This window comes from Erinaceus europaeus, chromosome 12 (genome assembly GCF_950295315.1).
Source record: "Erinaceus europaeus chromosome 12, mEriEur2.1, whole genome shotgun sequence".
NCBI classification, from domain to species: Eukaryota; Metazoa; Chordata; class Mammalia; order Eulipotyphla; family Erinaceidae; genus Erinaceus; species Erinaceus europaeus.
This window is the reverse complement of record NC_080173.1, coordinates 73,187,897-73,202,072: the sequence shown is the minus strand read 5'-3', so window position 1 is coordinate 73,202,072 and position 14,176 is coordinate 73,187,897. Positions and strand designations below refer to the sequence as shown.

The following is a 14,176-nucleotide window of genomic DNA, read 5'->3' as shown; positions in this document are numbered from 1 at the left end:
GTACCACCTCCCGGACCATTGGCCTCCAGTTTTTAGGCGTTTTTTTTTTTTTTTTTTTTAATTTATTTAAAAAATTTATTTATTTAATACCAGAGCAGTGTTCAACTCTGGCTTATGGTGGGGCGGGGGATTGAACCTGTGACTTCAAAGCCTCAGGCATGAGTGTTTGTTTGCATAACCATTATGCTATCTATCCTCCGCCCTCTTTTTTTCTTTTTTAACTGGCGGGCTGGCCGCTAGGCGGTGCTGGAGAGCTTGCGGCCCACCCGAGGGGCGGCCCCTCCCTCCTCCTCTCGCCTCGTCCCTGGACAGGAGAGACTACAACTCCCGTGGTGCTTTGGAAATGGAGGTGGGGGCTACGGGGAAGAGGGCGGGCCTTCCGGGCGGGTGTTTCCGGCGTCGGAGGCCGCGGCCGGGGACGGTGTGAGAGCGGTAAGATGGCGGCGGCGGCGGTGGTGGAGTTCCAGAGAGCCCAGTCTCTACTCAGCACCGACCGGGAGGCCTCCATCGACATTCTCCATTCCATCGGTAAAGGTCGCCGCGCCGCTCCCCCGGTCCTGCTTGTTCAGCTCGGCCTGTGTCGGTCGGCGGCGAGGAAGCGGGGCCGCGCTAGCCGGCTGGGTGCTGCTGACTCACTGTGTGAGGGGGGCCGGGCCGGGGGCACAGGCCGCTCGGAGCTGCCGGAAGCCCCGGGGCCCCAGCCGGTGAGAAGCCCCGTGGAAACCCCGGCGTCCGCTGACTCACGGGTGGGCTCCGCGTGGGGCGGGAGAGTCGGTCGAGCCGGGGACCCCCCCCCCCTCCCGCCGCCCCGCCTCGTCCCCGGGCTCTGGCTGGTGGTGGGGCCGGTGGCGACTCGGTGATCTGCGGGCACGGAGGGTCAGGGCCCTGGCGACGGCCGCCCCGGACGGGCATTTCCCGCCGTTGTTATCTGTCCTGCCCCGAGCAGGGCGGCCGCGCGAGGAGTTTTCCTTCCGCGGGACGCGGCGAGCTGCCGCCTCTCTGTCCGCCCGCCCCGGCAGCGGAGGGACCCGGGACGCGGGCGACGCCGAGGGGTCGTGGCTTCGGGCCGGCGCTGGGTCGGGGACGGGCCCGGCTGCCGCCTTCCCCCCGCGCGGGGCTCCAGGCCGGGCCCGCGGGAGCTGGAGGCGGCGGCGGCCGAGCCCCTGGCTCCCTGCAGGCTGCGAGTTAGTTCGGGGAGTTTGCTTGTCAGCCACGGAGTTGGGGCAACTCTGTGGATCCGGCCCCCTGCACACGGCCGGAGACATTTCAAGAAGAAAGCCATTCCGGACGTCGACACACACACAATCCATGTACTTTTTTTATAGTCTTTTTTTTTTTTTTTTTGTACATGACGGGGAAACGGATGTGGGGTTGGGGTGGCGTTGATGGGGCTTCTGGGCTGCTGACAGTTTTTCTCTGGGACTCGGGTCTGAGCAGAAAGACCTGCGCCCGCAGGACCTGGGCACTGTGGGGTTCTGGATAAAGGGGCTCCGAGGGCTCGGGCAGGTCCGGGTCAGCCCCGGCGGTGACAGCGAGCTCCGCAGGGAGCCCGAGACGGTACCGGCACTTGGGATCAACAAGTAGTCTGGTCCGCACGTGTGTGGGCGGCTAGTACCGGCCGAGTTGTTTTTTGTTTGTTTGTTTTTGCATAGAAAAAGCGTCACGACAAAAATCTTGATTATCTTTGAAGTGTGTGTGTGGGGCGGTGGTTGCTCGGGGAGCAGGAGGGTAGTGGTAAATAAAATGTGTTACCTTCTGAAGTTCTGGCTTTGACTTGTCAGCTGCATATGTGTGTTTCTTTTTTCTTAATCTTTATTTATTGATTTCCTTTTGTTGCCTTTGTTGTTTTATTGTTGTAGTTATTGATGTTGTCCTTGTTGGATAGGACAGAGAGAAATGGAGAGAGGAGGGGAAGACAGAGAGGGAGAGAGCAAGACAGACACCTGCAGACCTGCTTCCCCTGCAGATGGGGAGTCCGGGGCTCGAACCGGGATTCTTACGCTGATCTTGCGCTTTGCGCTTAACTGCGCTACAGACCGACTCCCGCATACGTGTGTTTGAGTATGCACTGATGTTTAGAACTATTGGGAGAAGCCTGGGTTTTGTCTCTCTCTGTGTGTGTGTGTGTAGTGTCCAAATATTTTGTCTCTCCTGAGACAACAAAAATTAGGTTAGACATAAATTAGACAAACATAATTAGATTATCTCTTGCATGGCCCCCACCTCACCTCCCCAAAGTGGGAGTTTTTTGTTTTTTTTAAAGTATTTTATTTATTTTATTTTTGAGAGAGATACAGAGAGAGAGAAACATGAGAGCACTGCACAGCTCTGGTTTATTGTAATGCGGGGATTGAACCTGGGACTTTGGAGCCTTAGGAGTCTCTTTGCATAACCATTATGCTCTATATCCCCCCCCCCCCGGAGTTTTTTTTTTTTTAAAAAAAGCTTCCCTGTTTTTAGAGCAAACTTGAGTCATGATGGTTGACAATCCTACTTTTTCAGGACTCCATCATGGAGTATCAAAACATTGTATTTTGTCAAGTCATGGTAAGAGAAGTCATAACTAGTGATGATCAAACTTGGGAGAGGCTGTTCGGTGTTGTTATTAACAGTTGTTTTCCAACTAGGGCAGATAATGCAATTATTTTAATAGGTCCTGAATTCATTATAAAAGCTTCCTTCTAAGGATCACACTGGAGCTTTGATAAAGTTTTTCCTTTATGACTTTGTAGAACTCTTACCCTAACACACCCATCAGCTGACACTTCCTACAGACTAGAAAGTTTATTAGAGGCTACAGTCATCAGTAACTTACTTGATTTTTTGAATTTAGCTTGTTGCAGGCTAATACACACGCATGTCTTGATATAATATAGGGCCAAGCATAGGGCTTAATAACACCAGTATGAGAGTTTGTTGTTTGACTTTTGCTTTAATCAAACTAGTGCAACTGAAATCCAAGTGCTTGTAGGTAAGAAAAGTTCTAATTGTTAACAGGACACATTTATAATCTTGGAGAGAAATCTATTTTTAGTGGTTTGTATGTGCTTTACTTGATTATTTTTACTTTTTTTTTTTTAGTTTTTCCGAAAATGGTCTTTTGGTAATTATGTTTTATTGTTACTGGTGTCATGAAGGTGAAAGTTCCCCCAGTTTTTATTTTCTGCCAGAATTTTAAGAGGGTTTGCCTTTTCCTCTCCCAGTGAAGCGTGACATTCAGGAGAACGATGAGGAGGCAGTGCAGGTCAAAGAGCAGAGCATCCTGGAACTGGGGTCTCTCCTGGCGAAGACAGGGCAAGCTGCAGGTAAGTGCTGTGCAGTGACTGATTTCTTCTTCTTAAACTACCGGGTGAGGTCTCATTTTTTCTTTTTACAGTGAAGAAACATGGGAATGCACTCACAGTTTGCTGGTATAATTCATTTTTATTGCCAACTTGTTGAGCTTCAGTTTTCTTTAGCAGGAAGTTAAGTGCCTTTAATATCTGTTCTTCTTTTTTTTAATATTTATTTTATTTATTCCCTTTTGTTGCCCTTGTTGTTTTATTGTTGTAGTTATTATTGTTGTTGTCGTTGTTCGATAGGACAGAGAGAAATGGAGAGAGGAGGGGAAGACAGAGAGGAGAGAAAGATAGACACCTGCAGACCTGCTTCACCGACTGTGAAGCGACTCTCCTGCAGGTGGGGAGCCGGGGTTCGAACCGGGATCCTTATGCCGGTCCTTGTGCTTTGTGCCACCTGCGCTTAACCCACTGCGCTACTGCCCAACTCCCAATATCTGTTCTTCTATAGAAGATGTTTCTTCTCAAGTGTGGGAGAATCCTGTTCCCCTTGGAATGTAAAGATCTGTGCTTTGTTTCTGGTTGAATATTCCCTTACATGAGCAGGCCACTGACATGAACATGACTAGGGATTTGACATCCAAGAATCAGTGTCCTTTTCAAATGACAGAGAATGAATAAGACATTAAATGGAAAGTGCCTTCCTAAGATTTCTCTTTTGGTAATCTAGGATTTTGTGCATCTTTTGCCCATTCTGATAATTGAATCACCGGCTGAGATGATATTGCAGTAGTCTAATGATGGGTATGTCCTTGGTGTGAGAATCCTATTGATAAGGAAACAGCCTTTGATCAGAAAAGTAGTTATGAGAGAAGCCTGCTTGAACTTAAAAGGATGTTTTTGTTAAGTTTAAAGTGAATTTAGAGTTTATCTGATTTGCATGGATTAAGTTCAGTTAAATGATCTCATGAATTTCCCTCAAAGTTATGCTGGTATCCTTTTGAGCCAATCAAGGTTCAGTCAGCAGAAAGTTGTGTAAAGATGTATTAATTTGGGAGGATATGTTTATATGGGTCGTATGTCTTCTATAAAATGCCATTTAAAAATATCTGTAAGAAAAACCATACCTAAAAATAAGAAAAAGAAAATCATACCTAATAGATTTTGAATGTTTTTTTCCAAATATTTTATTTGTTTATTATTGGATAGAGACAGAAATTGAGAGGGGAGTGGGAGATAGGAAGAGAGACAGAGAGACACCTGCAGCTCTGCTTCACCACTTGTGAAGCTTTCCCCCTACAGGTGGGGACCAGGGGTTTGGACCTGGGTCCGATTTTAAATGTTTTAGGTTACTGCTTGTGTTTTAAAAACAGTGAAGGGTTAACTTTTGAATCCTTGGGACACACACTGGTAGAACAGATTCCTTATCCATTTTTTTACAGCTAAGGGAATTGAGCACTGAAAAGTATGTAGTAGTGGGGGTCGGGCAGTGGCGCACCAATGTTAAGTGCACATAGTAAAGCACAAGGATCCCGACTCCTTACCTGCAGGGGATCTCGTCACAAGCAGTGAAGCAGGGCTGCAGGTGTCTTTCTCCCTCTCTGTCTTCCCCTTCCCTCTCAATTTCTCTCTGTCTTCTCCAAAAAGAAAAAAAATGGCTACAGGAGCAGTGGATTTGTAGTGCATGTAATAACCCCGGAGGCAAAAAAAAAAGTATGTAGTCAGAATTTGAACCCATTTAGTTGAACTTCAGCACTCATGGCCTAATGGATACTGCTTTCTCTAGTTATCCAATTATGGTTTATCAGTTTTAGGTGAAATTTTGTTTTTCCCTTTTACCAACCACAGCACTGCTCAGCTCTGGCTTATGGTAGCTTATGGGGATTGAACCTGGCACTTCGGAGCCTTAGGTATGAGAGTCTCTTTGCATAACCTTTATGCTATCTACCCCCACCCAGTGAAGTTTTTTTATTTTAAGACTAATGTCTTTCATATTCAACATCTATGGATTTCTTTTGACTATCTGTTAATGTGAGCTTGAAGGCTGCAAAACAGTTTTTATAATTAGTCCATATACAATACAGTTATTAAGGAGTCATCAGGCGGTAGCACAGTACGTGGCGCAGAGTGCAAGGACCGGCTTAAGGATCCCAGTTTGAGCCCCTGGCTCCCCACCTGCAGGGGAGTCACACAAGCAGTGAAGCAGGTCTGCATGTGTCTGTCTTTCTCTGCCCCTCTGTCTTCCCCTCCTCTCTCCATTTCTCTCTGTCCTATCGAACAAAGGTAGGACAAGGGCAACAAAAGGGGAAAAAAAAAAAGATAGGGGCCAGGTGGTGGCGCACCTGGTTGAGCGCGTGTTACAATGCGCAAGAACCCAGATTCGATCCCTCGGTCCCTACCTGCAGGGGGAATGCTTCACAAGTGGTGAAACGGCAAGATAATGAGTGTTCTTATGATTCATCTCCTAAATTTTAATAGGTTTAGCTGCTTAGGTTCTGGGGTCACAAGGAGAGGAGGGTAAGGGATAAGGTGACAGGAAATAATGAAACAAGAGGGGCCACACGGGTGGTGGTGCACCTGGTTGAGTGCCACTAGAAGAAACAGAAATTTGGGTACTTAAACAACAGAAAAATCAGGGGTGGTGCACCTGGTTAAGTGCACATAGTAATAAGCACAAGGATCCAGCTTTGATCACCCAGCTCCCCACCTACAGGGGAGATGCTTCACAAGTGGTAAAGCAGATCTGCAGGTATCTATCCTTCTCTCCCCCTCTCTACCTCCCACTCTTCTCTCAATTTCTTTCTCTTTTTTTTTTAAGCTTTAAAAAAATATTTATTATTTATTCCCTTTTATTGCCCTTGTTGTTTTATTGTTGTAGTTATGATTGGTGTCATTATTGTTGGATAGGACAGAGAGAAATGGAGAGAGGAGGGGAAGACAGAGAAGGGGAGAGAAAGACACCTGCAGACCTGCTTCACCGCTTGTGAAGCGACTCCCCTGCAGGTGGCTCGAACCGGTATCCTTGTGGGTCCTTTCGCTTTGCACCACGTGCGCTTAACCTACTGCACTACCACCCGACTCCCTCTTCTCTCAGTTTTTGTCCTATGCAATAAAAATGGAGGGGGGAAAAACAGAAAAGTCTTAAAAACACTTCATCAGGATGCCTAACTCTCAGAAAAATTATTTTTAAAAAATATTTTATTTATTTATTAATTAGAAAGATATGGGAGAGAAAGAACCAGACATCACTCTGGTACATGTGCTGCCAGGGACTGAACTCGGGACCTCATGCTTGAGAGTCCTATTCTTTATCCACTGCGCCATCTTCTGGGCCACAGAAAAATTATTTTATTAACTGTATATTTTTTTAATTACACCGTTTTAATTTATTTATTTATTCCCTTTTGTTGCCCTTGTTGTAGTCTGTAAAGCCAAAAATATTTGCTGTCTGGCCTTTCTCGCAGAGAAAGATTAGAAAGCCCTGCATTAGAGAAATGTACAATATATAAGATGTAAAGGCAGGGTAGATAATATAATGGTTATGCAGAGAGACTCTTATGCCTGAGGCTCCAAATTCCTGAGTTCATTTCCCCATACCACTGTAAGCCAGAGCTGAGCAGTGCTCGGGTATAAAATTATATATATGGATATATATATATGGGGGGGGGGATAGGTGTGTGTGTGTTTAGAGAATTTGCCATAATATTAATCACTGGTATAGTCTGTTCATATAGAATGACAAATGAATCATTTGACAACCTAGGGGTAAGTCTAGTGTGTCATGTTGTAGGGATTTGTCCATGTCAGCACCTGGCATTCTATGTTTACTGAAATTCAGTAGAGAACAGAATTAAGAGTCAGAGCTAGTGTTAAAGCTAGTAAGATTAAATTCAGTTGTGATAAATATATAGCTATATACATGCATAAAATATTTATTTATCAAAGCAAAAAGTGGGGAGTTTTTAATTATCTTTATTTATTGGATAGAGACAGCCAGAAATCTAGAGGAAGGGGGAGGGAGAGAAACAGACACCTGCAGCACTGCTTCACCACTTGCAAAACCTTCTCCCCACAGGTGGGGACTGGGGGCTTGAACCTGGGTCCTTGTGCATTGTAATATATGTGCTCAGCCAGGTGCACCCCCCCATCCCACCCCCCCTTTTTTTACCTGAGCACTGCTCAGCTCCGGCTTACAGTTGTGCCGGGTGTGGGGGGGTGTGGGGGGATGGGGGATTAAACCTGGGACTTGAGAGACTCAGGCATGACAGTCTCTTTTTAATAACCATTATGCTATCTACCCCTTCCCTTTCTTTGTCAGAAAGATCTTACTGGACTCATGATAGTGCTATTAGAAAAATGTGTGGTCCTGGAGGTGGCCTGGTGGATAAAGCGCTTGACTCTCAAACGTGAGGTCCTGAGTTCAAGCCCTGGCAGCACATGTACCAGAGTGATGTCTGGTTCTTTCTCTCTCCTCCTTTCTTTCTCATTAATAAATAAATAAAATCTTAAAAAAAAAAGAAAAGAAAAAGTGAACATGCAATCTTGTGTTAATAGTGGCCAGAGGGGGTTAGGTGGCTTTACCATGCAGGCGGAACCAGGTTTAAGCCCTGATCCCCACCTGCAGGGAGCAAACTTCACAGGTAGTTGAGCAGTGTTGCAAGTGTCTCCTCTTCTCTCTCTCATCCTCTTCCACCTTTTATAGAAAAGAAAGAATGAAGTAGGGAGGTTTGAGAAGAGTGACTGCCGAGAGCAGTGGTGGAATTATAAAGGCAAGTCCTGATGATCAAAAGTCACAGGCTGGCTTTTGATCTTTGCCCATGTTTGGGTCATACCCTGGATATATGGGTTGCTGGGGGGAAAAGGTTTCATACTGGCAACCTGTGGGACATTGGTTTTTAATTTACAAGCTAAGGTTTCTTTAGAAGGTAGTATCTAAGATGATGAGTTGGAAACCAGGGCATTAGAAGAACAATTGAAGGGAGTTGGGTTGTAGCATAGCGGGTTAAATGCACGTGGGGCAAAGCACAAGAATCCCAATTAGATTCCCCCGGCCCCCCACTTGCAGGGGAGTCGCTTCACAGGTGGTGAAGCAGGTCTGCAGATGTCTGTCTTTCTCTCCCCCTCTCTGTCTTCCTATCCTCTCTACATTTCTCTCTGTCCTATCCAACAACGACGACATCAGTAACTACAACAATAAAACAAGGGCAACAAAAGGGAATAAATGAATAAATAAATATTAAAAGAACAATTGAATAAAGATGTTTAAATTGATAAAAGGATATGGAGAGATAAGTGATTTTTAGAAACTTAAAACCATGTGAAAAGAGTGTAGACATTATTATTATTTGATTTTTATTTATTTGATTGGACAAAGAGAAATTGAGAGGGGAAGGGAAGATACAGGAGAGAGTCACCTGCCACTTGCAGCACTCCTTCACTGCTCATGAGGCTTCCCCCCTACAGGAGACTTGAACATTGTTCCTTGTACATTGTAACATATACTCTCAACCAGGTACACCACCACCCAGCCTTGTCAGGCTTATTTTCAAGAACAAACTACTTGGTTTGTCCAATATTGGGATAGTTTCTGAACATTTTTTTTTTGCTCCAGGGTTATTGTTGGGGCTCGATGCCTGAACTGCAAATCCACTGCTCCTTCAGCCATTTTTTCCTCCCTCTATTTTGGATAAGACAGAGAGAAATTGAGAGAGATGGGGGAGATAGAGGAGAGAGAAAGATAGACACACCTACAGACCTGCCTCATAACACTTATGAAGTGACCCCCCCACCCACTGTAGGTGGGGAGCTGGGGGCTGGAACTGGGATCCTTGTGCTTTGTACTTTGTGCACTTAACCCCCGGTGCACCACTGCCAGGCCCTGTTTCTGAACATTTCTGTTTGAGATTGTTCAGACTTGAACAAACTTAGTAGGAACTGCAGTGGGAGAAGTTACATTGTACTTTAAAAAGCTATGATTATGTAACATAATTAAAATTTGCATACCTGGAAAAGAAATCTGAGGGGGAGAAATTGGTGTAGCCTGGAGTTGGCATGGAAGAGTCAGAGGGACTTTAGCTGGAGCTAAAAGAATATCTAAGATGTGCATAGACGGAAGACATGGGGAATAATTTCAGATGATAATATAGCACAAATGAGGTGTGAGGTCAGGAGTGTAGTTCGTCTCTGCAGGGGTGAATGGGTGGCAGAATGGGAACAGTTTTTGGACATTTGCAATCCAAGCTTGTTATTGGGAAGTGAAGGAAAAGACTCTTCCGTTCTGTCTAAAGCTTCTTCCATACTCATACAATCTCATGCATTCTGTAGCTATTCAGGCAGATAAAGATTTCAGGACTTTGAATTAGTGTTCTCAAGAGATTGAGATTTGCTTGCCCTGATTTTGATTTCTCAGTAGGATAACTCTATACTTGGAGAATGTTAGACAGTGGCATCAAAGTAATTTTAACCTACTTTAAGGCAAAAATACTTTCTAGTTCTTCAGTTGAAACATTCTTTCATTGTTATTTCTTGTTTCTAAAGATGCTTCCTTAAACACATATCTTTGGAGGTATTAAACAGTACTCCTGAGACAATAAGTCTTGAAAGATATTTTAATCCATTTTTTTTCTTTTTTAAATTTTTTATAAATCTTTAGTTATTTTGTAGAGACAGCCAGAAATTGAGAGGAAGAGGGACATAGAGGAGACAGACACCTACAGCACCACTTTACCACTTGTGAAGTTTTTCTCCTGCAGGTGGGACCTGGGGGCTCGAACCCGGCTCCTTGCACACTAGTTGTGCTACCACCTGGCCCCCTCAGTCTTTTTCTACAATAGGGGAAACCTGTGCTGGACAAACACCCCCTCATCCCCAGCACTACTCATCTCTGGCTTATGGTGGTCCAAGGGGTTGAACCTGGGATTTTGGAGCCTCAGGCATGAGAGTCTCTTTGTATAACCATTATGCTATCTACCCTTGCCTGTGGACAACTTTTTTGATTATAGTTTTTTTTTAATTTATTCCCTTTTATTGCCTTTGTTTTATTGCTATAGTTATTGTTGTTGTTGTTATTGATGTGGTCATTGTTGGATAGGACAGAGAGAAATGGAGAGAGGAGGGGAAGACAGAGAGGGGGAGAGAGAGATAGACACCTGCAGACCTGCTTCACTGCTTGTGAAGCCACTCCCCTGCAGGTGGGGAGCCAGGGGCTCGAACTGGTATCCTTACACTAGTCCTTGCACTTTGCACCACCTGCGCTGAACCCGCCGCACTATTGCTCGACTCCCTTTGATTATAGTTTAAGGCAGACTTTTGCAGAGTAATGAAGAGAACTACAAGGGGTATCAGAAAACTTTAAGGGATAACACATCATCTTTTAACCTTTTTTCTCTCCTTTTTTCGAGTATATTCTTCAATAAACTATATTGATTTCACACTTAGAGATATGTATATGCAATGGGGGAACATCATCTCTCTCTCTTATCTCTATATATATGTATAGCTTTTTTTTTTTAAAGATTTTATTTATTTATGAGAAAGATAGGTGGAGAGAGAAAGAACCAGACATCACTTTGGCACCTGTGCTGCCGGCATCAAACTTGGGACCTCATGCTTGAGAGTCCAAGGCTTTATCACTACGCCACCTCCCGGACCACTATTATATATTTTTTCAAGAGTACTACTCTGCTCTGGCTTATGTTAGTGCCAGGAATTGAACCTTGGAACCTCAGTCATGAAAGTTTTGCATAACCTTTATGCTGTCAATTTATTCAAGAAATTCAGGAAAGTAATAACTGCTGAAAGGCTATACTGGGGAGTGCTTATAAAAGGTGGGAAAAGAGACTCTGGAAATAAAAACTTCTTTTTAAAGTGAGCTCCTATGGCAGAGTTGGAAACAAAACAATCACTCCTATAACCTGACTGTTGATGTTGGCTGTAAGCTAGTAATTTCGTCTAGGCTTGGCAGAGGCACAGCATATTTCATCTTCTAAAAAATGCTTCCTGAGAGTTGAGTACGTTGCTATTTATCTTTCATTAAGATGAGTAAACGGGGACCGGGTGGTGGTACATCTGGTTGAACACACGCGTTACAGTGGGCAAGGACCTGGGATCAAGCCTCTGGTCTCCACCTTCAGGGGGGTCATCTTTGCAAGTGGTGAAGCAGTGCTGCAGTGTCTCCCTCACTCTCTCCCCCTTCCCTCTTGATTTCTGGCTGTCTCTACCCAATAAATAAAGATAATAAAATAAATTAACAAAAGATGGATAAGTGAAGCATAGAGATGAGCTTTTCCCAAGTCCTTATAATCTAGTGGCTGAGTGAGTATATGATACACATTTGGTATATATTAAGTTATTTTTACCTTTTGCTTACCTGTTAGGAATGCTTTAAATTCCTACATTTTCATGTAGACTGATTCCAGTGACATAAGCACTGATTTCATGACCTTGAGTCATTTTCCTCTAGATATCTTGTTTAATATTGATGTTTACTGTTTTCTACTTGAATTGCCTTCTACATAGAGCTTGGAGGACTCCTGAAGTATGTGCGACCCTTCTTGAATTCCATCAGCAAGGCTAAAGCAGCCCGTTTGGTCAGATCTCTTCTTGATCTGTTTCTTGATATGGAAGCAGCTACAGGTCAGGAGGTAAGCTACTTATTTAATGACAAAGGGTGGACAGTATGGGAAAAGTGTTTCAGGGAAAGAAATCCCTGACTGCACTGCAGTAGTGATTTAGAAAGGACAGCTGGGAAGACAGCTCAGGGCCATGTCAGTTTCTCTTTGTCACAGGGCATTTGATACTTTGGGTCTGTTCCATGCTTTGCTTTGTAAGTAGAGATTGTCAGGGTCACAAACCAATTCTTGTTTTTGAGGTATTGTATTGCTACACCTTTGTAACATCTTCTGTGTCCGTGGTACCTTTCATTGTGTGTCACAACGCTCTTTGTGATTTTGTGATCACTAAGTCCTTTTTTTTTTTTCTCTTCCCACTAGGGTTTTTGCTGTAGGTACTGTTCCTGGCAGACCCCCCCCCCTTTTTTTTAGAGGTGAGAGAGAGTTAGAGAGGGGAAAGACACTTGCAGCACCACTCATGATGCTTTCCCATCCTGCAGGTGGGGAGTGGGTACTTAAACTTGGGTCCTCGAACATAATGTGCACTCTACTAGATGTGCTATCACTTGATCCCTTAATTTTTTTTTTTTTTTTCCTTTTGGTCTTCTCTGGGACTTCACTGGTCCTGGATAACTTTTTCAAATATATAGAGACACAGAGGTGTGTTTATGTGTGTTGGGTGGAGGGTAGGCAGTGGTAGTGGTGCCTATAAGACACAATGACAGCAAAGCTCCCTCCATTTTGGTGGGGACATAATTTAAACCTGAGTTGTGCACATGGCAAACCAATGCACTGTCTGAGTGAAACTATTTTGCCAGTTCATTAATTAAGTCTTGTGGCACCTTCTTCTTGAGGGGTGCGCATTCGTCTGAGTGTGTCGTGTGTAGAAGTGACTGGCATGGCATACCTGTATGTGTTCTCTGCAAGTTCAGTCTAGACTCTGAGCTGTGCTAAAGAGTGACTCTTTAGAACTGCTGAACCTCTTCCCATTTTTTCAGTTATACGTACCAAAGTCTAAAGTCATTATGTAAAACATGGCAAATTTTAGCAGGGTATATTAATGTTTACTTGATTGCTTATAGTTGTTGTTTTTCCTATAGGTCAATATTCACTGAGTGCCTGGTTTATATTAGGTATTGTTATAGTTACTGGGGATGCAGTTGTAAAACCACACAATCACTACTCTCATGAGGACTATATTTTAATAAAGAATAGTAAATAATATAAATTGTTATGTAATATAAAGGAATTGATAAATGGTTACATGTCTGATTGTTTGCTATAGGCTTCATCATAAACAAATAAAAGACATGAATTTTGAGGAATTCCAGAAACCTAGGACATAGGGCATATGCTTTTTTAAAAAAATTACCTATTTATTATTGGATAGAGACAAAGAAAAATTGAGAAGGGAGGGGGAGGTAGAGAGGGAGATAGAGAGACATTTGTAGCCCTGCTTTACCACTCATGAAGCTTTCCCCTTGTAGTGTGTGCGCTTAACCAGGTGCACCACTGCCTGACCAGGCCCCCCCCCGACTTTTTAATTTTTATTTTATCATTATTATTATTTAAAAAAATTTTTTTATTAATTTTTTTATTTTTGAGAGAGATGCAGAGAGAGAGACACACAGAGAAACAAACACCAGAGCACTGCTCAGCTCTGGCTTATGGTGGTGTGGGGGATTGAACCTGGGACTTAGGAGCCTCAGGCATGAGAGTCTGTTTGCATAGCCATTATGCTGTCACCCCCACTCTATTTTATTGTTATTTTTAACCAGAGCACTGGCTTATGGTGGTGCAGGGGATTGAAAATGGGACTTTGGAGCCTCAGGCATGAGAGTCTGTTTGCCTAACTGTTACGCTATCTACCCTCTGCCTGGCTTATACTTTTTTTTTTTAATGTTATTTATTTACTAATAAGAGGGATAGGAGGAGAGAGAAAAAGAGCCAGACATCAATCTGGCACATTTGCTGCTGGGAATCAAACTTGAACTCATGCTTGAGAGTTCTTTATCCTTGCACCACCTCTCAGACCACAGGGCTCATACTTTGAAATCATGTCTTATAAAGCTTGGCTTCTTGCTTTAATGATTCCACTTACTTATTATTATTATATATATATTTAATTTAATTAAGTTATTTACCAGAACATTGATCAGTTCTAGCTTATGGTGGTGTGGGGGATTGAACCTGGGACTTTGGAGCCTCAGGCATGAGAGTCTCTTTGCATAACCATTATGCTATCTACCCATTCCCCTTTATTATTATTTTTGTATAATAAGATTCAGG

The 14,176-nt window shown here is 43.8% G+C and overlaps 1 protein-coding gene across 3 annotated transcripts in view; it reads left to right on the top strand.

Moving 5' to 3' along the window:
• Positions 1-369: 369 nt before the first annotated feature.
• Positions 370-14,176, top strand: part of PSMD11 (proteasome 26S subunit, non-ATPase 11) — a 43,655-nt gene continuing 29,848 nt past the window's right edge. Inside the window, exons 1-3 of one of the 3 annotated variants that reach the window (XM_007538070.2) lie at positions 370-528; positions 3,204-3,305; positions 11,796-11,920. In XM_007538070.2, the coding sequence (XP_007538132.1) occupies positions 438-528; positions 3,204-3,305; positions 11,796-11,920 (318 nt within the window). In that variant the 5' untranslated portion in view covers positions 370-437. The remainder of the gene's footprint in view (positions 529-3,203; positions 3,306-11,795; positions 11,921-14,176) is intronic. The other 2 variants (XM_060203971.1, XM_060203970.1) reach the window with 2 other exon arrangements.